The following is a 25,037-nucleotide window of genomic DNA, read 5'->3' as shown; positions in this document are numbered from 1 at the left end:
TTGCATTGTGGTAAATTGTGGTCACTGTCATGAGACAAAGTATATGTGAACTGCTGTATGGAAAGTGAATTTGCTCTGTAAATCTTCACCCAAATCACAAATTAAAAAAAAAATAGTATTTAGGTATTTGCCTTCAATCTCACTAATTCTGTCTTCCATTGATTCAATTCTGCTCCTTTACCCATTCAATGTCTATCCATTTCTGAAAATTTAGTATTAATCTTCTGGATTTCTACGTGTAGATTTTGTATCATTTCTAATTTTTCATTTATTTTGTCATTTTGTTCTTGTATAGTCTTTTGAAATTGTTCTAGGGTTTTCTCTCTCTTTTCCTTGCTCTGTCTCTCAATTAATTGAAGATATGTAAATATAATTCTTTTAAATTCCTTACCAGGGAGTTCCAATGCTGTGTCTTCCTCAGGGATGTGTTTTGGTTCCATATCCTGGTCCCTTGTTTCTCCTGCTTTATCTTGCTTCTGTGTTTGGACTGTGATGCTCTGTTGTCTTTGAGGCATTGTGACATCTTTGTGTTTTTATTTAATTGGTGATTGTATGTTGGAGTGACTTGCCCACAATTTTCGTTTTCTTGGTATCATCCTGTGCTCCTCTATTTGCTAGTGGGCAGCACTTATACACTCACCACCTGTCTTCTTTCCTGTTGTCAGCCTCTCATATGTCCCTGCCACCCTTGGCAAACAGAGTCTGTTCCTAGGTCCCTGAATCCAAATGAGGATGCTATCACTTTAAAATCCAAAATGGTTTCCACTTGTAAAGATTCAAAATGGCTGCACCCTCAGTCACTTTAAATATCCAAAATGGCCACTGCTTATAAACATTCAAAATGGCTGTGTGCTTGGTCACTTTAAATATCCAAAATGGCCAGCGCTTGTAAACATTCAAAATGGCTGCACCCTTGGGTACTTTAAATATACAAAATGGCTGCCATGTGTAAACAATCAAAATGGCCGTGCCCTCCGGACAACAGAAAGTCAACAGCTCAGGTTGTCTCCCACCTTACTGTTTCCCTTCCTTGTCATAGGCCACAAGTGCAGTCATCCCTGCAGCCCTTGGTGACAAGGGCTGATCATTTTTAGGTCAATTCTCAGGTCCCAACACCACCTGGAACTATTCAGGCTGTTGGTCCCATCAGAGTAGCTGACAGTCCGTAGCTCTGACTGTCTCTGTACTCACTATATTTGTTCAGGTTTTTGCACTTGTTGTTGTTGTTATGTGCCGTTGAGTTGGACCTGACTCATAGGGACCCCTCCTTGGGTTGCTGGGGCAGTATCACTACAGAAGTAGATTGCCCAACTTTCCTTTCGAGGCGTGGCTGATGGGTTTGAACCGCCAGCCTTCTGGTTAGCAGTCAAATGCCTTAGCCACTAGGCTAGCAGAGCTCCTTTTTGCACTAGTTGGTGCCTAATCCACTTCTGTATAGTTCCTTTCAAAGCTCAGAGCTCCAGGATTATTTTCTGTTTCTCTGTCAATTGGTTTTTCTTTTCTTTGTTGAAGAGTGTCTGTGTTGCTTGCCTACCTATTCCTCCATCTTACGGGAAGTTGCTTTTGGAATTTCTGCTTGGCAATCAGAGAACCAACCAGAGGCTGGTCTGAAGTTCCATTGTGTGGTTTGAGGAAGCATCTCTAACAGATCGATAGAGTCTACAAAGAAGATCAGGTGTATGCTTGAGTGTTGCTCTTTTGCCCCACTTTGTCTTCTTTCCTTTTTGGGAAATTGTCCCAGAGTTCAGCTTATATAACAACAGATTTCATGAACCATCATGAAATCTAGTTGCAGGTGCTCAAGGGAGAGGAATCCAAGACCAATCATTCCATAAATATTTCCAGATACTAGATTGCTAGTGATGTATGTGGAGTTATTAGATGTCAGTCATGAATCCAATCCTAAAGCACCTGGAAGACTAGGTGGTCTTTCCATGTTCTATGCACCAAAAAAAGATTTGATCCGGAGGAAAAGAAAAAAAAAAAATCAAGGACAAATTGACCCAGAGAAGAAGAGGCATCCACATACCTTTAGAGGAGAGGAACTCAATTGGTTACAAACTTTTTCCTCAGACCAGACAAAGGCCGCATGCTACACATATTTTAGCACAGTGCCTAGTGAATGGAACACAGGAGTTTAATAAATGGTTGTTTGAATATATGAATACATGGGAAGTGATCTAGACTGGGCCAGAGAACAGAAATTTTAATTTTAGACTATAAAAAGCTTTTGTGTATTGAAAGGAAAATCCCAAAATAAGATACCAAAGTAAAATGAAGTATGAGTTCTGGAAGAGTTAGGAGAGGAAGAGTCATCACACCTGGAACTGACTGGGTCTTCTAGACTGGTTAGTGCTGACTGGTAGGGGTACTGCAGGTCAAATTGGCTTTCTGGAATGCTAGAAAATCTTGGGCACATGTGCTGCCCAGGAAGTCAGGAGATGACTCTGCTTTCTTCCTGTAGATTATGATAGGGCCTTGCTGATGCTGAGTTTGGTTCAAGAATGAGAGAGTCCAAATTTTGAAAGAATTTATTAAATAGCTTTGGTTTGAGGGACAGTGTACATTGTTCAGGAATTATTTTAAAAGGGTTACAAAGGGATAACAACAATTGTACTTTCTAGAACCAGCAGGGATTTACACTTTCATGCGTAATTTCGCCAGCAGCTGAATACATCCCTTTAAGGTCTGTAGGGGTAAAGGGAGGGCACACAAAGATATGCTTCATTTGCTCCTGAACTGAGTGGTCACGTTGGTTCTTATTAGATTATGAATCTATGAGTGAGAATCGACTTGATGGCAGTGGGTTTGTTTTTTTGTTTTTTTCTAATTAAATCAGGAACTTACTTTAATTAGGTTCATTGTGTATATGATCTCTTCCTGCCAATCTGTAACCCTCTTGAGATGCACTTGGCCTAAAGAGGTGGTCCATAATGCTTGAGTTGGTGACAGAAGTTGGATTTTTAAGAAGATTCCTCACCATCATGATTTGATTTTGGAAATGGTGTCAGAAAATAAGGGATGGAAAAAGTCAATTAAAGAAGCTTGGATAGGAAGTTGTTATAATGGCGAATGTCCTGTATAGGTTTTCACCACAATAAAAGGTAAAAAAAAAAGAAAAGAAAAGAAAAGAAAGAAACGTTGTGTAGAAACCAGATAGCCTGTGGCACGAGATCTTTGAGGCACTGAGAAAGATACTTTTTGGAGGGGAGTTGAATAAGTGGAATTTATGCACTGTATTCTTACTTCCAACCAAAATGGACTTGCAGATAACTAGGGAGGGAAGAGTTAATGGCAAAGGTTATATTTTCTAGTCCTTACTGTATTAGCCAGTTGGAGATGGGTGATTCCATAATCCCCTCAAATTACAAAACTAAGGTCTTGAAAAAGTTCTTGGAAATTCCAGTGGCTTCTGATGGACTGATAGTTACATTTTGAGAAGAAATTATTTGTCAGGGAAAATTTGTACAAAAATACTCTCTAATTTTTCTTATGCAAATGGTTAAGATAAAGGGAAGATGTTTATTACTCTTAACTATGTCCCCATTTTAGGAGCGCTGCTGGTTCTGTAGTTAAGGCATTGGGCTGTTAACAAAAACGTCAGTAGTTTGAACCCACCAGCTATTACACAAGAGAAAGATTTACAGCCTTGGAAACCATATGGGGGTTGCTATGACTCAGATCAACTCAATGGCACTGAGTTTGGTTTTCGTTTATGGATACATATATATTAATGTGTGTGTGTGTGTGTGTGTATTTTTTTTCCCCAGAATGATTGTAGTAATTCCTGAATCCCTAAATAAATAAGGACAGCAGAATAACAAGAACTGAGTTCTTCACTGAGTTCTCTGTTGACCAGTAGTTGATAGTTCCTTTCAAGGTCTTTGGCACCTGAGTGCCACTTTGCTTTGCTAAGATTCTGAATTCATGGTGAAATTAAACTGATAGCCTAGTCTTGTCCTATCATGTAAATTATGTGTGCTCATGTATATCTTCCTGTAATACTAAACCTAACTGAAACAATGCAGACATTCTAGTTTCCCTCTGTCTTGGTATAGGGAGAAACATTATCTTCTCTGTGGGCTCAGCCGATCACCAGGCCTTTAATCTGCTCTTCTCCCCATAATTACATCCATTAAAAGAAGCTCAAATTATTGCCTGTTGTACAATGAAAGGAGAATGAAGGAACCAGGACAACACACCTAGCCAGCACCAATCCTGCGAAAGGCTTTGTATAAACCACACCCTTCACATTAACAGTTTTCTCTTAACTTCTATGACACAGACCTTCCAACCTTAGATCACGACCACCTTAGAATGACTCTGGCTCCACAGGTAATATCTTAGAGATACTAAAGTACAAAGAGTCTCTTACCAGATGCCAAGAGATCATTGATGAGCACGAGGAACCTTTCATCAGCCACTTGTGCATCAGTCATGAGAAATACCACGCTGAGGTTCTTTACCCCGGCTTTCAGACACAGGCTGGCCAGGTCCACCTGCAGAAACAATCAATAAGAGAAATCTCCAAGAAGACAGGGATCTTGAAAGATATCGCAACTCTTTTTTTTTTTAAATAGAGCCATTTTCTTATTTATAAAGCAAGACAGTGGTGAAGACAGGGAGTGCTATCCTGCACTGAACAAGCAGAAAAATATGGCCCCATTTCATCCCTCAATCCCCATAGAACTTGGCAAGTAAAACTACACAGTGATAACCTTTAATTCATATAACAACTGTGGCTCCTGCTCAAGCTTCTAGAGCTTCAGATTTGTGCAAAGAAGTAACAAGTTTCCAAAGGACAGATGTACCCTAGACACCTGTTCTACTTATATTAACATACAGTGAATGACCTGCTGGCGAAGGCAAGAGATTGCTCTTGATCTCAACGGAAAAGTGATGTATTTAGGGCTACAGGCTTAGTCAGTGGATGTATTTTATGTTAGCAGTGCCTTGTACTCTTATGACAAGCTCCAGTAAAAGATTCTTGGTGGGAAAAACAAATGGAGTGCACACACACACACACACACACTCACCTGGTAAAGTCATATCCATTCAAAATTTTAGATGGATGAAGTTTTGGGCTAGGATTCCATGCCTTGAATTTATCTACCTTTGTCCATCTTGGTTCCTTTGCTATATTACTCTCACAAACTCCATCAATTTTCTCTTATCTTGGTCTCTCCCATATCACCAAGAGCTCATTGCCTAACAGCCTCATATATTCCCTTATACCAGAGCTTCCATTGTACCCAAATAATTGTCCTTTAAGGATAATAAACCTCCTTTTAGATCAATGGTTCTCAATCTTATACCTTTACAGAATTATCTAAGACAGAGTTGTTCACTTCTGATTAGAATAATCTGGGGGAAGCTTTGGAAAATTCTGATGCCCAGTTCACTGCCTCCCTTCCCCCAGACTACTTAAATCAGAATTTCTGAGGCTGGGATGCAAGCATCATCATGTTTTTGAAGATCCCCAGTGATTCCAGCATATAGTCAAGTTTGAGAACCACTGTTTTAGATAATTCCATAAATGCATAATCCTCATATGCACTATGTTATGGTTGTTTTCTTGGGAAATGTTAAAGACTGACCAAATGTGATTTTGGCTTTTGACCTTAGTTGCAGCCAGTCTTCAAGAGATGGAGCTGTGTGTTTAGAGCTGCAGTGGGCATCTCCCTCTCCTGTCACTGGCTAAGAGATTAGAGGATGGTTGGGTAAGTCTGATACAGACTGGCTGGAATTCTCCTCCCAAGGACAACAAGAGGAGCATTCTGATAGAAATTACATTATGATTTCCTGCTGTGACTCTGCTGTGGCCATGGATAAAAGGGAGGGGACTGGACAAAGTAACCTTTGAAAGTTGTAATATAATGCCTTTCTTCACCTTCCAGAGAATGTGTTATGCCTCCTAAGTGCCTGATGTCTGAAATAAGCAAATGTCACTGATGGTCCTGGGGGCCAGAGGTGACAGACCCATCTTTGAAAATATGAATTTTTTAAGAAACTTGGACAGTCATCGTTCCTCCTCTCACCACTATTAGTACTGACCAAGCTGCTAGTAAGCTGTGTGCTGAATTTGATAGAGATCTGCATCTGGTTTAGGTGATTGCTGATATAATTGGGCTAGCTGAGATCTTTATTACAAAGACATACCTTGGAAAGGCCACTGTTCTCAGCCCATGTCTAATGAGAAAAGAGCCACTCATTTCGCCATCCCAGAAAATAGACTCTTAGGGGTATTGGGAGAGGACTTGAAGAACAAAAAACCAATGAAAAGTTGGAGTGGGCATTTGGAGGATAGTCATATCTTCTCCTCTGTCTATCTGCCTGACCTTCTTACCTTGAAGTCAGGGATATGGTAGCCTTTCCGCAGCGTGATCTGGAATACGTCCATGGTGCTGATGAAAGCTGCAAGCCTTGTCAGGCTTTGCTTGCCGCTCCCCCCTACACCAACCAGCAAAGCGTTTCCCCGCGGGGACTCCAAGATGCGATTGATATGGCAGCTAAAGAGAAGGCAGCACAGGGCCCGTCACTTTGATCAGACTTTGCACTGTGAGAAGCATGGATAATGGTCTGAGGGGGAGAAGGAGCCTCAATGGAGGCAAAGTAAAGGCTCAGCTGTGGGAACCATTAATAAGATTGCCCTCAAATAATGGCCTCACCTTCTTGCCTGGGCATTCTGAATTCACCATTGCTTTGCCTTAACCTTGCTGTGTTAGCAGTTCGAATCCACCAGCTGCTCTGCAAAGGTGTGGCAGCTACTTCTATGAAGAATATAGCCTTGGAAACCCTATATGGGTAGTTCTACTCTGTCCTACAGATTCACTGCTGTTGTATCACTCCCAACTGGTAGCAACCCCTCCTTGGGCTTCCCAGTGGTATCTCTACCAAAGTGAAGTAGATTACCCAATCTTTCTGAGGAGTGGCTGGTGGGTTTGAACTGCCAGCCTTCTGGTTAGCAGTAAAATGCCTTAGGCATTTTGCCAAGTTGGAATTAACAGCAGTAGTTTTTTTTTTTTTTTTTTTGGTTGCCCTAAGCTGGAGTTCATGGGTGGTACAAACACCCTCAGCTGCCAGCTGAAAGGGTGGAGGTTCCAGTCCACCTAAATGTGCCTCAGAAGAAAGATCTAGTGATCTACTTCCAAAAAATCAGCCATTGAAAAGCCTACAGAGCACAGTTCTACTCTGATCCACATGGATCACCCATCAGTCAAAGTCAACTCCATAGCAACTGGTTTAGTGGTTTTTGCCTTAATCAAGGTTTTTGGCAAGTGGGTGACAGCAGGAGAAGAGCCCATGGGAGTTAGGCAGGACCTGATGGGGCTGTAATGGAGGTGGAAAGTGGGGCAGGATTATCTTCCATCATGTTTCCAACTGGGCTGGACTCTTCCACACTTCCCATCTCATTTCACCTCACCTATATGTGCTTTGGGGAGCTCTGGTAGAATAGTGCGTAAGGCGCTTGACTGCTAACCAGAAGGCTGGCAGTTCAAGCCCAGCAGCCACTTCTTGGAAGGAAGATGAAGCAATCTACTTCCGTAGTGATACTGCCTTGGAAACCCAAGGAGGGATTGCTATGAGTCGGGTCCGACTTGACGGCACATAACAACAACAACAACTTGTGCTTCGAGGCAAGAAAAGGGAATAGAAAGAGAAAAGCAGAAAAACACTATTAAAGGAAAAAAAACTGGATGGCTAGAGGGCACAACAGGAACAAAACAGATTGTTCCTTTTAGGAAAGAAGAGGGGCAAAATTAAAGACACTGTAATATACTCCAATCTTTCACCCCAATCCTTCATGGATGTTGATGTGCTTGTAATGAATATTTGTGGATTCTTATTGTCAGTGGACAAGACACTCACATCCTTGGGCTCTGAATTCTTCCTTCTCAGCTTTACTTCTCACCACTATGGGTACTCATATTTCTTACCTGTTGCCCCGGGCTTAGACCTTTCCCTCCAGAGGAACACACTCCTCCTGTCCCTTTCAGACCTTCCTCCAATGCCACTCTCCATCAAGCTGTTCAATCTCTCCTCCCAGGTACCTCATCAATCTTCTCTTCAACCTTCCTCAGCATTATGTATATACATCATGTGAGATATCTATAGTCTTTATAAAATAACCTCTATTGCCCTTTTCTCGTGATAAAAAGAATGGCTGTTTATTATAATAAATAGCCATTTTAATGCATAAAACACAGGAAGAAATTCCACAATCCTATTAGCAACAAACATTATTGACATTAATTGTATGTCCTCTGGATGCTCTTCTGGTGTCAGTATGGTTTTAAATATATGTCTATACATAAATTATTCATATGTATTGTTGTTGTTGTTATGTGCCGTCAAGTCAGACCCGACTCATAGCGACCCTTCCTTGGATTTCCGAGGCAGTATCACTACAGAAGTAGATTGCCCCATCTTCCTTCTGAGGAGTGGCTGGTGGGTTTGAACCTCCAGCCTTCTGGTTAGCAGGCAAGTGCCTTACGCACTATGCTACCAGAGCTCCCTATTCATATGTATATATACATATATATATATATATGCAGAAATGAATGTATATACATCCATTCCATCTAGAAACTCAAGATAGCTATGGCCTGTCTATTTTGAAAATTGAGCTCCCATTACATACAGTCCATAGCGTGCTTTTATTTTTTTTTTTTTTTCACTTGTATGGAAACATACACAAGACATTTGCCAACATAGTAACTTCCATATTTACAGCTCAGGGAAAACATGACATTTTTCATGTTTGCACGTAGTATTTTAAAACTATTTTTTCATTTAGCAATATACTGTGTGGTTTGGTTACCTAGTGCTGCTCTGACAAGAATATACCACAAATGGGATGGCCTTAACAAACAGGAGTTTATTCTCTCACAGTTTGGAGGCTTTAAGTCCTAGTTCAAAGTGCCAGGCTTTTGAGGCTGTGTGAAAGCCCCTCAACCTTGGCCTTCAGCTCTGCGTCTTGCTCCCAGCCCACTGAAGCTAGAAGCATCTCTTCACTCAGGCAGCTACTGGCTGCTGAGGCTAACAAGCCCAAGGTCGACAAATAAAGTGGCACAGTCCCGTTGTTACCAAACCACAAGGCAGACCATTAATTCAAGTCCATTGTAAGTCCCAAGGTTGGCAGAGCATGGCAGGCTGCTGAACAATGACATGGCTACATGCAGGGTCCAAGTGTGGTGCCATAAGCCAGAGACCGTTCCCAAAGCTGTTTCTTATATACGGGAAGCAAACCACATACTCAAAGCAGCTACTCAGCTGCTCCAATAGATTCCACCATGGAGTTAATTACTAATCTCACCATGGGGAATAACTACATTTAGCTGCCTAGCCACTCAACCAGGCCCAGCCAAGTTGACACAAAAATGTCACCACCACACTGTGGTTATTTCCCCATGCCATTAAATAATCTGCTAAAACAAGCTATTAATGATGGAAAGATAGTTTATTACATAGAATAAGTTATGTGTCTTCAATAGCCTAATGTTGGGTACTTAGGTGTTTCTAACATGCCCCAGTTTTAGATAATGCTGTATAAAACTTTTCAGTTCGTATCTCTAATTATTTTTTCAGGATAAGTTCCTAGAAGTGAAATTTCCAAGTCAAACAATAAGACAAATTTTACAGCTTTTTATACATACTGATAAACTGCCCTCCAGTATGTTTGTGCCAATCTGTACTCTTTGCTAGAATTTATCACTTAGTTTAGATGAATCTTATGTGATGGGAAAGTATTTTATATGGTTAGTTGAATTAGAATGTAAGTTAGTGAATTTAGAGATTTGTAACATAGTTATCAAACCATTGTGGAGAAATGAATAAGACTAGGAGAGAAATCAGTGTTGGTGATGTTGGGATCAAAGGAGTATAGAGATCAAGAATTCAGTTAAAGTTTGACCAGACAGACCAGTGGATAAATCTGAGATGGAACTGTCTATAATCCTGTGCCCTTAACCTGTGTTAATTACACTATAATGAGAAACTCCATATTCAAATTAAGTAATGGTAGTAAAAGGTGGAACAATTTAAGATCTAAAAATAACCCCAAATCTACTGCCATCAAGTTGATTCTGACACACAGGGACCCTACAGGATACAGCAGAACTCCCCATAGGCTTTCTAAGGCTGTAAATCTTTATGGAAGCAGACTACCTCATCTTCCTCCCATGGAGCAGCTGGTGGGTTCCAACCACTGACCTTTTGATTAGCAGTCAAGTTGATCCCAATTTGGAGAAAGGGCTTGGGAGTTTTGGGAGTAGGGCTTGACTTGTTAACAAAACAGTAACTCATGTGATGTTAAAGGGGCTCATACTGAAGAATATATATATATATATTTTTAGGTATAAAGAGAAATGAAGTTCTGTAACATGCTATGACACAGATGAACCTTGAAAACATTATGTTAAGTGAAATAAGCCAGATACAAAAGGACAACATTGTGGGATTCCTCTTATATGAAATATCTAACATAGGTAAATGCATGAGACAAAAGTTTACTAGTGGTTACCAGGGACTGTCGGAAGGAAGATTGGGCAATCTACTTCTAGAATGATATCACCATGGAAAGCCAATGAGGGGTCGCTATGAGTGGGATCCAACTCAACAGCAATGAGGTTTTTTTTTTTTTTTAATTTTTTGGACAGGGGTTGGAAGGAGTGCAGAATGGGGGTTATTGCTTAAGGGGAATTGAGTTTCTGTTTGAGTGATGAATTTTTTTTTTTTTTAAATAGATAGTGGTGATGGTTGCACACCATGGTTAATATAATTAATGTCACTGCATTATATATATTTAACCACACTAGAACTCTTAAAAAGGGCTCAGATTGAATTTCTACACTTTGACTTTTCTTATTGTAAATTTCTTGTGTGTACAAGTAACTTGGTCATAATTAGCACAAATAAACTAAATGTGTGTGGGTCCTCATAGCCTCATATCTCGTATCCAATGCTTTTGATGTTCAGAAGGAAAGCCTAGAGAAGTGTAGGTGAGTCAACAACTCCCCACTAGGAAATGTGTAAGGAGAGTCTAGCCCCAACCCTTGCTGACACTAAGTGTTAGCAATTTAATGGTTGAAAATTATATCATTTGATATGTATTTCTTTGATTTCTAGGTAATATGAACATTTTTCATGCTCATTAATAATTATGCATTTCTTACATGAATTTTCTGTTCTTTTTGTTGCTCACATTTCTACTGATAGGTTCATCTAGATATGTAAGACACTTTCATGTATGTTTTAAAATTTCCTTGCAATTTGTCACTTTTATCTTTTAGATTTGTTTAAAGTGCTTTAAATGTACAGAATTTTTCCCTTTTTTCAATTAAAATTGTACACCACTAAATTTTATGTAGTTAAAAATGTATGCACCTAAATACTTGGGAATTATTTATTGACCTACATTTCTTTATTTTAAAATTATATTTTTTCATTTTGTTTATGTACACCCTAGTATCTGATAAATTTATACTTTCTCTTGCTCCTTCATGCCAGAGTGTCCAGGTGTATGAAAAGTGTGTATATTAATCTCATGTTTTCTACTATGCTAACACATTGAAGATATCTAACACATACTTGTTAAATTGAAATGGAAAAACTCATGCCTTGTACATTTGGGGTGATATTCTAAATGATTCACTATACTAGGTTCAACAGGTCCCCTGCTTTGTGTCTACATTAGAAGGTGCCTAACTACACTAATGAAAGGTGAAACGACGGTAGTAAGCTATTCAGACTCTCTCTTTTGATTCAGAAAAGTGGGGCAGGAATGGATTAGTAAAGAGAGATAAGCATGGTGGAGAAGACGTCCAGCTGGGTTCTCTGGGCTGCCCAACACCCTAGCTCTATTCTATACTAACTCAGTTTAGCATGGCCCTCGCTATTCAATATTTAAATAGGAAATGCATCATTAGTGATGAAGTTTCCAAAGAAGAATAGTTATGTCTGCAACAGTCAGCATTAGACTCCAGCTGGGGACTCATTAACAACCTCTGATGAAGGCAAAGGACTCTGCATTCAAATTACAAACTTTGACAAGAAGATCAATATTCTGCAGGGCTCCTGGGCCAGAAAGCCAAGGAACTTTAAATTAACCCAATTATTGAATTCCTGGGAGATTAAAAACAAAAGCTGAAGATGCACCACAGCCCAACTGGAGGAAGCTGGCTGTTGAAGACAACACCCGCCCTCCCCCCCGCCACACACACACCTAGATAACTGATAGGATACATGGGACCCAAAAGAAGCACATCTAAAGTTCTTTTTTTGTTAATAATTGTCATCTGTTTTTAAGAGGAAAAAAAAAGGCAGAAAATACATGTGGGGGTGAAAAAACAAAGAGGCAAATAAAAGGATGAATTAAGATTATGCCAAAAATAGAAGAAAAGATCCAATTTAAGGCTATAAGAAAAATTAGGGAAAGAAAATCTTTATGGAAGCTCAAAGAAAAAGATGCCAACATTTATTGGCCAATTATTATTTGGAAAACACTTTACACAATACAGCAAGAACCTTGCAAATAGGCATTCTTATTAGCCTCATTTTCCAGATGGGAATATTGAGGCTTGGGGAAGTTAAGTATCCTTACCAATCCCATAGCCAATAGGGCAGAAGCAAGATTTGAGCTTCCAGAAACCATGTCCTAAACCACCACAGGGAGTTGTTTTATTAGGTTCAGCAACGGAGCATCTGAGCAACAGAAAGGAAGAGCAAGAAAGCTGGGGAAAGATGTAGGGAAATCAAACAAAAGAAAATGTTAAGAAATCAAATGGCAGGAACAAACAGCCAGACAATATAACCAGTCCTGTGGGTTTCTGGGAAAGTTCAATACAGACTCCATTCTTCTCTGCTCTGTCCTTCTCCCAACATGTGGAGAGAAAGTGGAACCTTCTTAGAGTGCATCCAGCACAATGTGTGTTGGACAGTGTGTGTGACAATGGAAGGCCATGGAATCTCATGACCCCCTTAGGTTATCTGTGTTTCTCACTGTATTATTTGGCTTTCTTTCTGGTATAAGAAGGAAATTTAGAAATCTGGCTGGTCAACAGAGGCATTATGGAAGGGACAAAGGGCCCTTGGAAAGGGAGAGGAGGTGCAAGGATGAAGTAATGGGATACTGATGGATTTAAATAAATGTACAGCAAATTATACATCAAAATCAACATCTCAGAAATGCTTCTTTAAGGAAGTTTATTATTCCAATTATTTTGCCATTATTAAATGCAGCTTAGAAACTATTTTCTCTGTTTAGGAGCCTCAAAGGAAAAGTCAATTTTCATAAAAAGCCCTTATTTTTGCCTAAAAACCATATCATTCAGTTTGATCACTTATGTCAGAAAATGCATTGCACCACTTGCTGTTCTCTCAAATTAAATTCAAATTAAAGGGCAAAGATGTGCCCGCCCTGAAGCAATTCCAAGACTACAGGTTCCGATAACTCTTAAAGGGGACAGAAAATACTCACTGATACTTCCCCAGGTGAGTTAGTCAACAGACATTTTCAAACACTTATTTATTGAATACCTACTATGCAAAAATGAGGGAAACCTTCAATGAGCTGGATTGACATGATGGCCATAACAATGGACTCACACACACCAACCATCACGAAGATGGCCCAGGGTTGGCAATGTTTAGCTGTTACACATAAGGCTGCCATGAATTGGAACCCATTTTATGACAACTAACACTATGCACCAAGCACTATCCAAGGGACTGAGGATTTCATGGTGAATGAGATAGAGTCTGTGCTCAAGGAGCCTATGAGGTTCAAACAAACCACACTCATTGTCATCGAGTTGGTTCCAACTCATAGTGACCCCTCCTTGGGTTTCTGAGGTGCTATCTCTATGGAAGTAGATTGACCAATCTTCCTTCCAAGGAGTGATTGGTGGGTTTGAACTGTTAGGTTTCTGGTTAGCAGTCAAATGCCTTAGGCACTATGCCACCAGAGCTCCTTTTAGGAGGAGACAAAAATCATATGGAGAAGAACCAGTGTGACTGACAAGAGCACAGACTCTGGATCCAGACTGTGTGAGTGTAGTGTTGGTTTATTTACTTATAAGGTATATTACCTTAGGCAACTTCTCTCATCTCCCTGGATCTCAGTTTCCTTATTTATAGTTTAACAAAACAAAACAAAACAAACAAACAAACAAAAAAACCCCAAAAGAGTAGAAGGGTAATAATAGGCCTTACCTTCTTTGGAGTTGTTATGAGAATTTAATAAATTTCTAATGCAAAGCATTGTGTATTAGTTTCAGAGTGAGTTCTGTGTAAGTGTAGCTCTTACTTATATGTCATATCAAATGCTGTTTTCTCATGAGGGCTACCTGATCACCATATTTAAAACTGCAATCATGCCCAGAATACTCTATCACTCTTTTTTCCCCTGTGGCTTTTATTGCCACATGGCAAACTAAGACTTCCTACTGAGTACCTGCTATGTTTTAGACACTGTTCTAGGTATTGGGCATATAGCAGTGGACAAAACAAGGATTCCTGCACTCATATTAAGATTGCATACTCAGTAAATACTTTTGGATGAATTAATGAATGGACAACTGAATGGATGAATGTAAGCAAATAAGTGAAGAATGCTTAACTTGGCAAATATAGTGTTGGGGGTGGGGAGGGTCAAGTAAGATAAGTTGAGGACACAGAATTGGCAATTGACTTTACAAGGAGGTAGGTCTATGGTGATATGGATATGTGCTTCCTTGTTCAACTGTTAAGAAGTGTACTGAAGAGGGAATGAGAGGTGAGGAAGTGTTGATAAGTATTACTGTTGTTGTTGTTATGTGCCATCGAGTCAGACCCGACTCATAGTGACCCCTCCTTGGGTTTCTGAGGTGATATTACTACGGAAGTAGATTGCCCAACCTTTCTTCCGAGGAGTTGCTGGTGGGTTTGAACCTCTAGCCTTCTGGTTAGCAGTCAAGTGCCTTAGGCACTATGCTATCAGAGCTCCCTTTTGATCAGATTTATTGTGAAAAGGAGCAGAAATGTGGGTAACAGATGGAAAGGGATATGAAAGGCAAGGAGTCATTTATTTTTATGAGAATTAATAATACAACTTGTTTTTATGCTGTTTCACGTGATCCAGAAATTAGTGAGAGGGAAAGAAGAAGAGGGAAAGATGGAGAGGGAATAAGGAAAAGGGGAGAGAGAGAGAGGAAGGAGGAGGATGGAAGGAGGGCAAAGAGGATTGCAGGTAGGAATAACATCACTGAGAAGGTGAGAGGAGATGGGATCCAATGTATAGGTGGAGGGATTGACCTTAGAAACAGGGATGATTCATTTGTTGAAATAGGAGGAAAGGCAGGATTTGTGGGTGGGATACAGGCAGGATGCAGTCAGACTGTTAGATTTGATGGTGAAGACGCATGAGCATTCTCTTATTTTTCATTTTCTCAGTGAAATAAGAGATGTGCTCACTAAGTGGGAATGAAGAGGAGAAGGGATATTGGATGTGTGAGAAGAGAAGAAAAAAGTGTGATACAGTCATCCCAGGAAGGGGAAAAGAGCAAACTGCCCAAGGTAGGGGAGAGAGTTTCTAACAATGTTGAGAGTCCATTTTAGGTTTGTAGCTAAAAATATGCAGAAATTCCAGTCAAAAGTTCAAGGATTTTTCTTTAACCATGTTCAGTGGCTTAAGGGCAGGTATGGAATTAGAAGATGGTGGAGTTTAATGAGAATGGGGTTTTATCACATGGATACAATGACAAGAGAGTTGAGGGGAGCTTGCACTTGCATGCTGGAGTCTGGTGTTTAAGGACAGAAGTAAAGATATGTTGTGAGGGATAAAGGATTTTGAGAGAGCGGTTAGATCAATGAAATGGAGTCTTGATGAAGTTTAAGAGCAGATGGAGTAGAAAACTAAAGTGGGTTAGTGAAATAGTAAGAGGGCTGATTGAAATTGAGATTTTGAAGGTAGGTTCATTATTAATGATAGGAGTTCTAGGGGAGAAACATGTGAGTAAGTTGCTTAGGTGGCAGTGGAGGAAAAGATCACCAGAGCTAAGAAGTTCAGGGAACTGAGAGACAAGGTGCTACATAGATATATGGTAAGGAGTGAAAGATGCTCCAAGCATCAAGATAACTGGAAAATGATGAGGAATAGGTAGATGCCAGCAGATGAGAGTAACAAGGAGAGGTACTGAGTAGGTCAGATTGATTATATGTGCTTCAAAAGAACTGGACTTGGGAAGCATAAAAGAAGAAATGGGTTAAATGTGTCATTGAGACAGGAGAGTGATGTAGGCATTTACCCTTATCTAGGTTCTGGTGTATGTAGGATGGGGAAAAAAAAAATCAGCTTTCCTCAATTTCAGGGCTCACTCAGATTTCAGTTAGAATTAGACAGCCCAGGGAAGGTTCAGAGAAGGAGTTGATGATGAAACCAAGTTTTCTGCTGAAGATCATATGTATCAGGGTCAAGGTGGAAGAATTTCAGAGGGTAGTGAGAGGTGGTAAAAGGACTCAGATGGAAAATGTAAATGGCAGTGTAGGGACAGTATAAGTAAGTATGAATTATCTGGGAGTCTTGGTGACTACTCTCAGTGATTCATTTAATAGCAACAACACTCAGAAGTATACTTAATTTTTGAAATATTTGTGCACTTTAAATAAATTCTACCACAATGAGATACTACGTCACACTCAGTAGGATGGCTATAGTCAAAAACATAAAGGAAAAATATTAAATGTTGGCAAGGATGTGGAGAAATTTGAACTCTTGCACATTCATGATGGGATGATAAAATGATTCACTGAGGAAAACATTTTGTTGGTTCCTCAAAAAGTTAAACATTGAATTATCATATGAACTAACAATTCAATTCCTAGGAATATATCCAAAAGAACTGAAAGCAGGAATGAAAATAGATATTTATACATAAACTTTCTTAGCAGCATTATTTATAATAGCTAAAAGATGGACACAACCCAAATATCCATCAATGGATGAATGGGTAAACAAATTGTGGTACATTTGTATGTTGTTGTTGTTGTTGTTATGGGCCGTGGAGTCAAACCCGACATATTATTCATCCATAAAAAGGAATGAAGCACTGATACATGCTATAACATGCATGGACATAAAAAACATTATGCTAAATGAAAGAAGCCATACATAAAAAGTCACACACTGTATGATTCCATATTCAGAACAGGTAAATCCATAGACACAGAAACAGATTGGTGAGTGGCAGTGGCCGGGGGAGGTAACAATAAGGAGTAACTATTTAATGGGTATGCAGCTTTATTTTTGGATTATAAAAATGTTTTGGAAGTAAATAAAGGTGGTGGTTGCACAATATTGTGAATGTACTAAATGCTACTGTGTCACACATTTTAAAATGGCTAATTTATGTTGTCTTCAAAACATGTCAATAAAGAAGAAATGTGGGAGAAATTTCCTTAAATATCATTATTTTAAAATTGCCCCTTTGACTACTATAGGTTGGGGACAGGGGTCCTAAGCTGTTCTATATCATCTATGATCTCAAATCTACCATTGGTATCACTGTGGCCAAGGGTTTGGCCAAGGGAGTCAAAACCAGTTGTCACTGAGTCAATTCTGACTCATGGCAACCCCATGTGTGTCAGAGTACAACTGTGCTCCATAGGGTTTTCAATGGCTATGACTTTTTAGAACTGGATAACCAGGCCTTTCTTCTGAGGTACCGGTGGGTGGATTTGAACTGCCAACCATTTGGTTACTAGTCAAGTGCTGAACTGTTTGCACTACCCCAAGGATAGTAAATGGCAGAAATGGAAATAAATCCAGTTCTGCCTGAGTTCAACACTCTGATGCCCCCTTATAGGACCATCTTGACCTGACTTTATGAAAGTGTCTGTAAATTCCTTAAATACTCAAATGAGACCCCTGAAGTTGGGAAGGGGAAGCAACTGAAGATAGGAGGGGAGAGAAGCATACTTACACATGGCGCATGGCATCCTCAAAGAGAACCAGGTCCATCACTGTGTTCACTTCATTATGGTTCTCCAAGGCTTCCACCAGGGTCTGGCTGAGAAGTTCCCATGACTGTACAGGCATGTACTTGGGCTCACCAATACCATTTGCAAAGTGGCAATACATGTTTAGGTTTCGAGTTTGCTCCACAGTCTCTTTGATACCCTGGCAATAAGACATAGGGACAAAGACTTTCCTTACAGACTCCCAATTCTAGTTTCATAGAGTGTGGAGACACATAATTTTCTTTTCCTCTCTGCATACTCCCTGAAAATGAAGTAGGAGTGCTACCTTCAACACTATCTTAATCTTGAGAAGTCTTTATAAAGTGGATGTTAAGTATTCATTGTGATGTTCATTTTTCCTTGTGTGCTGAGGATAGGAAATGAAGATGGGATAGTAAGAGCCCACCTGTGAGCTGAGGAGTGGATGGGGACACGTGGGTGGATCTTCCTAAGCAGGGTCTCCCAGTATTAGGTGAAGGGGACCATATCTCACCTCCTTCACATTCATTCCAGCAGGTCTTGTTCCCTGGTCCACAGCAGTATCACAAAACATCCTTTCCCCTTTCCTGTGAGATTTCATTCCATAGATTTCCAGTCTCAACTTCATAGGCTTAGTCAAGAGGACTTGGTTTCTGAAGAGTGGGCTATTAGCTTCCTTAAGTTTCTGAAGAATATGCTTGCTACCAGCTATCCTTAGGTGACAGTTTTTTTTTTTTTTTTTCTTTTTAATGGAGACATGGATAATCTTAAAGCATTTAGAGTATATATAAACCTTTCCTAAAGATTTGGGCTTACTGAGTGTCAAATTTTGCCCACAGGACAAATTTTATCCTGCATAAAATACATACATAGTACAACACAATCGGAGTCCCTAGGTGGTGCAAAGAGTCAACACACTTAATTGCTAACTGGGAGGTTTAAATCTACCCACAGGCACCTCAAGGAAAGGCCTGGTGAAGCACTTCCAAAAATTCAGCCATTGAAAATGTTATGGAACTCAATTCCATTCTGACACATAGGGGGTCTCAGAATCAACTTGTTAACTGGTTGGTTATAATCCAATTTACTTAAAAGAAATGGCCTCTGTCTCTTCGTGACCAATTTATCCTCTAAGTATTGAAGAGACACCTAATTTTAAAATTTCATGTTAGAATAGACAGAAAAGAACTACTTATTTGTAAAGAATCCAAATATCTGATACCTCAGGTAGGAGGAAAGATTGTAGAGGAGAAAACTCTGAAAAAGAATAGGTTTCTAAGGCACAGATAGGAAGTTATACCCGCATGAGCCATTCTTCTGTCCTTAAACTCAGGTGGCTAGAAGACCCACCTGGGAAAGAATTAGCCACATATTATTCACTGGCTAGGATGGGACTAGGGCATAAGTCACTGTAGGGTTATCCTTGTAAAGCCCATAGGACAAGATTCATTAAACCTAACATAGAGAAAATAAGGATGAAAATATATCTATTGAGAAACTGGGATGGCTGCCTGGCTATAAGAAGAGAAAAGAAGAAAAAGGTAAATGTCAAAGAGTTGTTATATTTTGCAGGTGGTTTCAGAATCTTAAAAATCTCTTAAACATCTATTCTGGTTTTGACAGACAGTGACAATAGGATATTTTGATAAGATGTAAATGAAATACAGGAGAGCTAGTTTTGCTAGATTGGAATGTCTGGGTAGTGCAAAAGGCTAATGTGCTAGGCTGTTAACTGAAAGGTTGGAGGTCAGAGTTCATGCAGAGATGCCTCAGTAGAAAGGCCTGGCAATCTATTTCTGAAAGGTCATAGCCATTGAATACTCTATGGAGTATAGCTCTATGCTGATATACATGGGATTTCCATGAGTTGGAACTGACTTGAAAGCAACTGGTACAGGTATTCTTGCAAGATTAAAAACGCATGTGGGGAAGAAATATGGAAATGAATGTATTTTCCCAGTTTGAAAAGGGCACAGCTCTGAAAATCCTGGTCTGTAAACACTCTTTGATGAACACAACAAGAAATCTGATTTTATGATCATAGCCATGCTGTGCAAAAGGGAGAGAGAAAAACCAATGCACACAGTGTATCAAAAATACTTTAATAGTGATGCCATGATTTAGAGAACTCCTTTGGTAAAAATTTGGCAACTTTTCCTTGATATCAATACCAAGATTTGGTGCAGCCAGAGGTGCTTCGGGCTAGTATTTCAAAAGTTTTGGGGAAGGATAATGGCTGTATTAATTATATTTGGGTCTACAATCAAAAGGATGTGTTTTTAGTATATAGAAGCACGCAGGGACTTCTATCTCAAAGACTGAGTTGTTACTCTAAAGTGCTAGCTCAGACAACTTAGGAAGACAATCAATGCTCATTTGCACAGCTAATGATGAAGTAAACTGGCAAACTCCATAGTGTTCAGAGAAGGGCACTGAAGAAGTGAGAGTTCTGAATACAGCCAGATAAAAATGATGAGAAAAGTAGAAAATTTTAGGATGCTTGACCTGATGAATGACAAGCTGAAATGAATCACTTAAAATAGTGTCCAAACATTTGTAAGGCTGTCACATTAGGTTGGGATGAACTGCTAATGTCTTCAGAGATAGACTCAGGATCTCATGGGGAGAAAATATGGGACCAAACCCAACAAGGTAAGCACACGGACAGCATTATGCACTTAAATATAAGATTTCATTATTTCTCAGTTCAAGGGGGTGATAAGGAGCATGTATGGAAAACATGGGACTTTGGTCAAGATTGGAAAATCTACTTCCATAGAGATACCCCCTTGGAAACCCAAGGAGGGGTCACGATGAATTGGAGTCAAATAGATGGCAGTGAGTTTTATTATTTTTTGTTTGTTTGTTTGTTTTTGGTCAACAGAAGGTTAATTGTGGGGTAACTTTGATAACTAAGAAATCTTAGGTTGTGCTAACATATCTATGCTTCCCTAGGCATATTCCATGAACCATTTGTTTTTCAAATTATTAATAGGTTTTATGAAGCAAAAATAATTTTGGAGTCCAATATATTTGAAAAATGGTATGTTAATCAGAATTATTCAAAAATTTCAGATCTTTAATGGACATTGACAGTTAGAATGCACCAGCTGCTCCACAGGAGAAAAATGTATCAATTTGCTTCGGTAGACTCACACCCTTGAAAGCCCTATGAGATTGCTCTACTTTGTCCTATGGGGTTGCTATGAGTTGGAATCGAATCGATGGCAATGGTTTCTTTTGTTTGTTTTAATGTGCTAAATGAATTGTGAATGAAATACTTTGCCAGCTTTGTTAATCACAAAGAAAAACCTTTCTTTCCAAGGAGTATCTTGCTCAAAATCCCCCCCAAAAAATAAAATAAATAACCAAATTCTCACTGCTGTCGAGTCGGATCCAACTCAAAGTGAACCCTCCTTGGGTTTTTGAGGTGGTATCACTACAAAAGTAGATTGCCCAATCTTCCTTCTGAGGGGTGGCTGGTGGGTTTGAACTGCCAGCCTTCTGCTCAGCAGGACATATTTCGGGAAACACTGTACTATATAAGAAAAAGGGGGTAATGGTTTTGCTTTTGTTCAGGTCCCTGTTGGGCTATTACACTGAAAGTTTAGCACCATAATTTCAGAGGGGGTAATTGATAGGAGAGCAATTAAGCTGATGACTGGTATTGAAACCAAGTCATATTAACTTGCTAAAAGGACTGAGAACACTTAGCTTGGAGAAAAGACAACTCCAGAAGAAAAGATGAATGAACTTAAAATATTTAAAACTCTGTCATGTAGACCTGGGATCTGTGGGCAGGGAAATAAATTTTAAGTCATTACTAAAATAAATTTCTAGTCAATAAAATTGTTCCAAATTTCCAAGTGATTTCAAATTTGGCTATTCCTAAAAGACTGCCTTGGAGAAGTTAAGTTATGCATCCTTATGAATATCAGAGCATCATCTGAAACGAGCAATGTGGAGAATTCTACTGAGAGTATTCTACTAATACTCCATATTGGGTGGGGCTTTGGAGATAATTTTTATGGACCTTTCAACACTGAAATCCCATGATTATTTTGTATCTATTCTTGCCCCAGTACCTCTCATCTGGGCAAAATTATGATACATTTTATTTTTTTTCTACCTACTCTTTAATATTTTCCAATTATGGGCTAGATATTATCATTTGTGCAATCATCTGCATAATTATAATTATTAATGAAATGTAAAGAAATATGGGAAAGAATGTATTTCTAAACCTTCATATTTTCTTGCCTCCATGACTTGGTACATCGTTTTTGCAATACTCACATCAAAAATTTTCTTCACTACTTCTGTCTGGATTTTATCAAAAAGGTCAAAATCCTTTTCTTCTACCATTTTATCCCGATAAACTCTGTTTGATTCATGTAGATAGAGCTTTACTAGGTCCTGTGTGGATTTAACACATTCCATTGAGGAGAAGAGGATGCCCTTCAAGGAAAACAGACAAAACATAACATTAATAGTGTTTTGGTTACTTTGTGTTCCTCTAATAGAAAATACCACAAGTGGATGGCTTGAACAAACAGGAGTTTATTCCATTACAGTTTTGGAAGCTAGAAGTCTGAGTTCAAAGTGCGAGGCTCTAGGGGCTGGCTGAAAGCCCCTCAATCTTGGGCTTCAGCTCTGCCTCTTGCTTCCAGCCCACTGAAGCTGGAGGCTTTCTTCACTCAGTCAGCTGTTGGCTACTGAGGCAAATCCAACGTCGACAAGTAAAAAGGCACAGTCCTGGTATTACCAAACCACATGGCAGGCCACTGATTCAAGTCCATTGAGAGTCCCAAGATCGGCAGGCAACATGGCAGACTGCTGAACAATGACTCAATTACATGCAGGGTTCAAGTGTGCCAAAAGCTGCAGACCAGTCTTAAAGCTTCTCCTTATGTTGGGAGCAGACAACATCCTTAAGGCAGCTACTCAGCTGTTCATGGCAGATTCCACCATGGAGTTGATAGCCAGTCTCATCATGGGGAATAACTACCACCAGCTGTCCAGCCACTCAAAAGCAGGTCCAGCCAAGTTTACATATAACCTTAACTATCACAAATAGGAATTCAAAACTACATCAGCTAAAATTTCTTGAAGTCAGTGATGTGATAGGCATTGGACTGGATGTTTTGCCTGACAAAGCTCATTTAATCCTCATGATGACCCTATGAGATCATCTGTTTATATCTGTTTTGTATAATGTGGATATTGAGATTCAGAAAGAGAGGTAACATACCAAATATCACATACATTGAGGTTTTGAAATCATGTCTGCCTGACCATAGAACCTGGGTTCTTAACCACTATTTTCAAAATCACCACAATAAGGAGAGAAGTGGCTTCTTTACTTATTTCAATTCAATTTGTGCCATTTTGAAAGCCAGTTTAAATGCAATTAATTGCTTAACATAAAAGCAGAACTATGGCTTGGAATCTTGGATCTTTCTGGTTGAACAATATATTTATTCATCTCTAGGAGATTTCCCTTTCTATTTGCCAGAATGATTGTTCCAAATATTTACCATTATTCACAAATTTCTTATCATCACTTTTTGTTTCTTTTGGCCAATGTCTTAGCATTTTATTTCACTAATAAATAGAGACCACCAAGATGATAAGTCCTCAACAATCTCAGCAAGTTCTCTGAGTTCAAACTCATCTATATCTGTGTTTTCCTTGTCATTTTCCTTCTTAGAGAAAAAAAGGATTTATCAATGGTTCCAAATTCCCCACAAAATTTTGCTCAGACTCATAAACATGGCATAAAGTCTGGTCATAATATAACTCCCAATCTGCTTCCTCAGGATCACTCTTACCACCAATTCCTATAAAACTTATATTCCAGTTACACAAAATTTAAATTATTTTCTAAACCTTCACATTTTATTGCCTCCATGACTCAGTACATACTTTTTGCTTTGCTTTCTATGCACATATTTAAGATTCTAGCTCAAGTGACACCTCTTTGTTTAATCTTCCATGACATTCCCTTTCCCTGTACAAAAGCATTCCTTGTGATGTACCCCATGTAGCCCTTTATATATAAATATTGCAGAAGACTTTTTATTTTCTAAAATTATTTTATGCCTGTACATGTTTGCTTCTTCTAGGTCATGGTAAGTGTCTCAAAAGAATGGTGGCTGATTAAAAATAAATAAATAAAGTACAGCAGTTCATTTATGAATAAACTACAGCTTTCATTTCTTACTAGCACCTAGCATGCTGCCTGAAATGTAGTAGAGTCTCAATGAACACTTGTGGAAAGAATGACTAGACTGATATTAAATCCTCAAATTACCATGACATAGCAAAAATATCCATGAAGATTTCTGCTTTTAGGTAGTGGCAGAATAGATAAACACAAACCAGTTTACTGAGATCAATTAGAAGAGATAGGGAGAAGAAAATAATGTGAACTCACAATTCTGCACCACTTGTCTCTTTTGAAGCATTTGTCAATTTACAAGCAATGACTTAAAGGCTTAGAAGCTAAAAAGACAGAGTTAAGCGAAAGGCTAAGATGCTTAGCAAAGTTTTCTTATCTAATGTCTATTTTTACTGGACATATGGAGCACAGTAAAAAGATGTCACATACATATACAAGAGTACAAGAATAAATGAAAGAGAAGCAGAAACTCTATTTGAAGAAATACTGGCTACAACTTCCCTACAATAGGAACACCCCCCACACACACACACATAAAAACAACAAAACCTGACACAAGAAGTATTACAATCTGACAAACCACTGGCAAATTTAACAAAGGAAAAGAGTAAGAGAATACAAAAAACACAAATAAGAGATGAAATGGGTGACATCACAACAGAACCAACTGAAATAAAAAGGATAATTATCAAGGTACGATGAAGAACTGTACTCCAACAAATTTGAAAATCTGGAAGAAATAGCCAGTTTTCTAGAAGTACACCACTTACCTAAACTAACACAGACTGATGTGGAAAAGTTGAACAGGCCCATCACGAAAGAAGAAATTGAACAGGTCATAAAAAATTACCAACAAAAAAAGTCCTGGCCCAGACGGTTTCAC

General features: G+C 39.1%; 1 protein-coding gene across 1 annotated transcript in view; it reads right to left on the bottom strand.

Moving 5' to 3' along the window:
- DNAH9 (dynein axonemal heavy chain 9) overlaps window positions 1-25,037 on the bottom strand; it is a 722,341-nt gene that overhangs the window by 266,518 nt on the left and 430,786 nt on the right. The window contains exons 42-45 of the mRNA XM_007948048.2: window positions 22,270-22,431; window positions 17,958-18,154; window positions 6,347-6,509; window positions 4,376-4,499 (exon numbers count right to left, since the gene is read on the bottom strand). Of these exons, the coding sequence (XP_007946239.1) occupies window positions 4,376-4,499; window positions 6,347-6,509; window positions 17,958-18,154; window positions 22,270-22,431 (646 nt within the window). The remainder of the gene's footprint in view (window positions 1-4,375; window positions 4,500-6,346; window positions 6,510-17,957; window positions 18,155-22,269; window positions 22,432-25,037) is intronic.

This window comes from Orycteropus afer, unplaced genomic scaffold, assembly GCF_000298275.1.
Source record: "Orycteropus afer afer isolate SDZICR_OR568_19922 unplaced genomic scaffold, OryAfe1.0 scaffold00199, whole genome shotgun sequence".
Lineage (NCBI taxonomy): Eukaryota > Metazoa > Chordata > Mammalia > Tubulidentata > Orycteropodidae > Orycteropus > Orycteropus afer.
The sequence above is the reverse complement of the archived record's forward strand: the minus strand, read 5'-3'. Positions and strand labels throughout refer to the sequence as shown.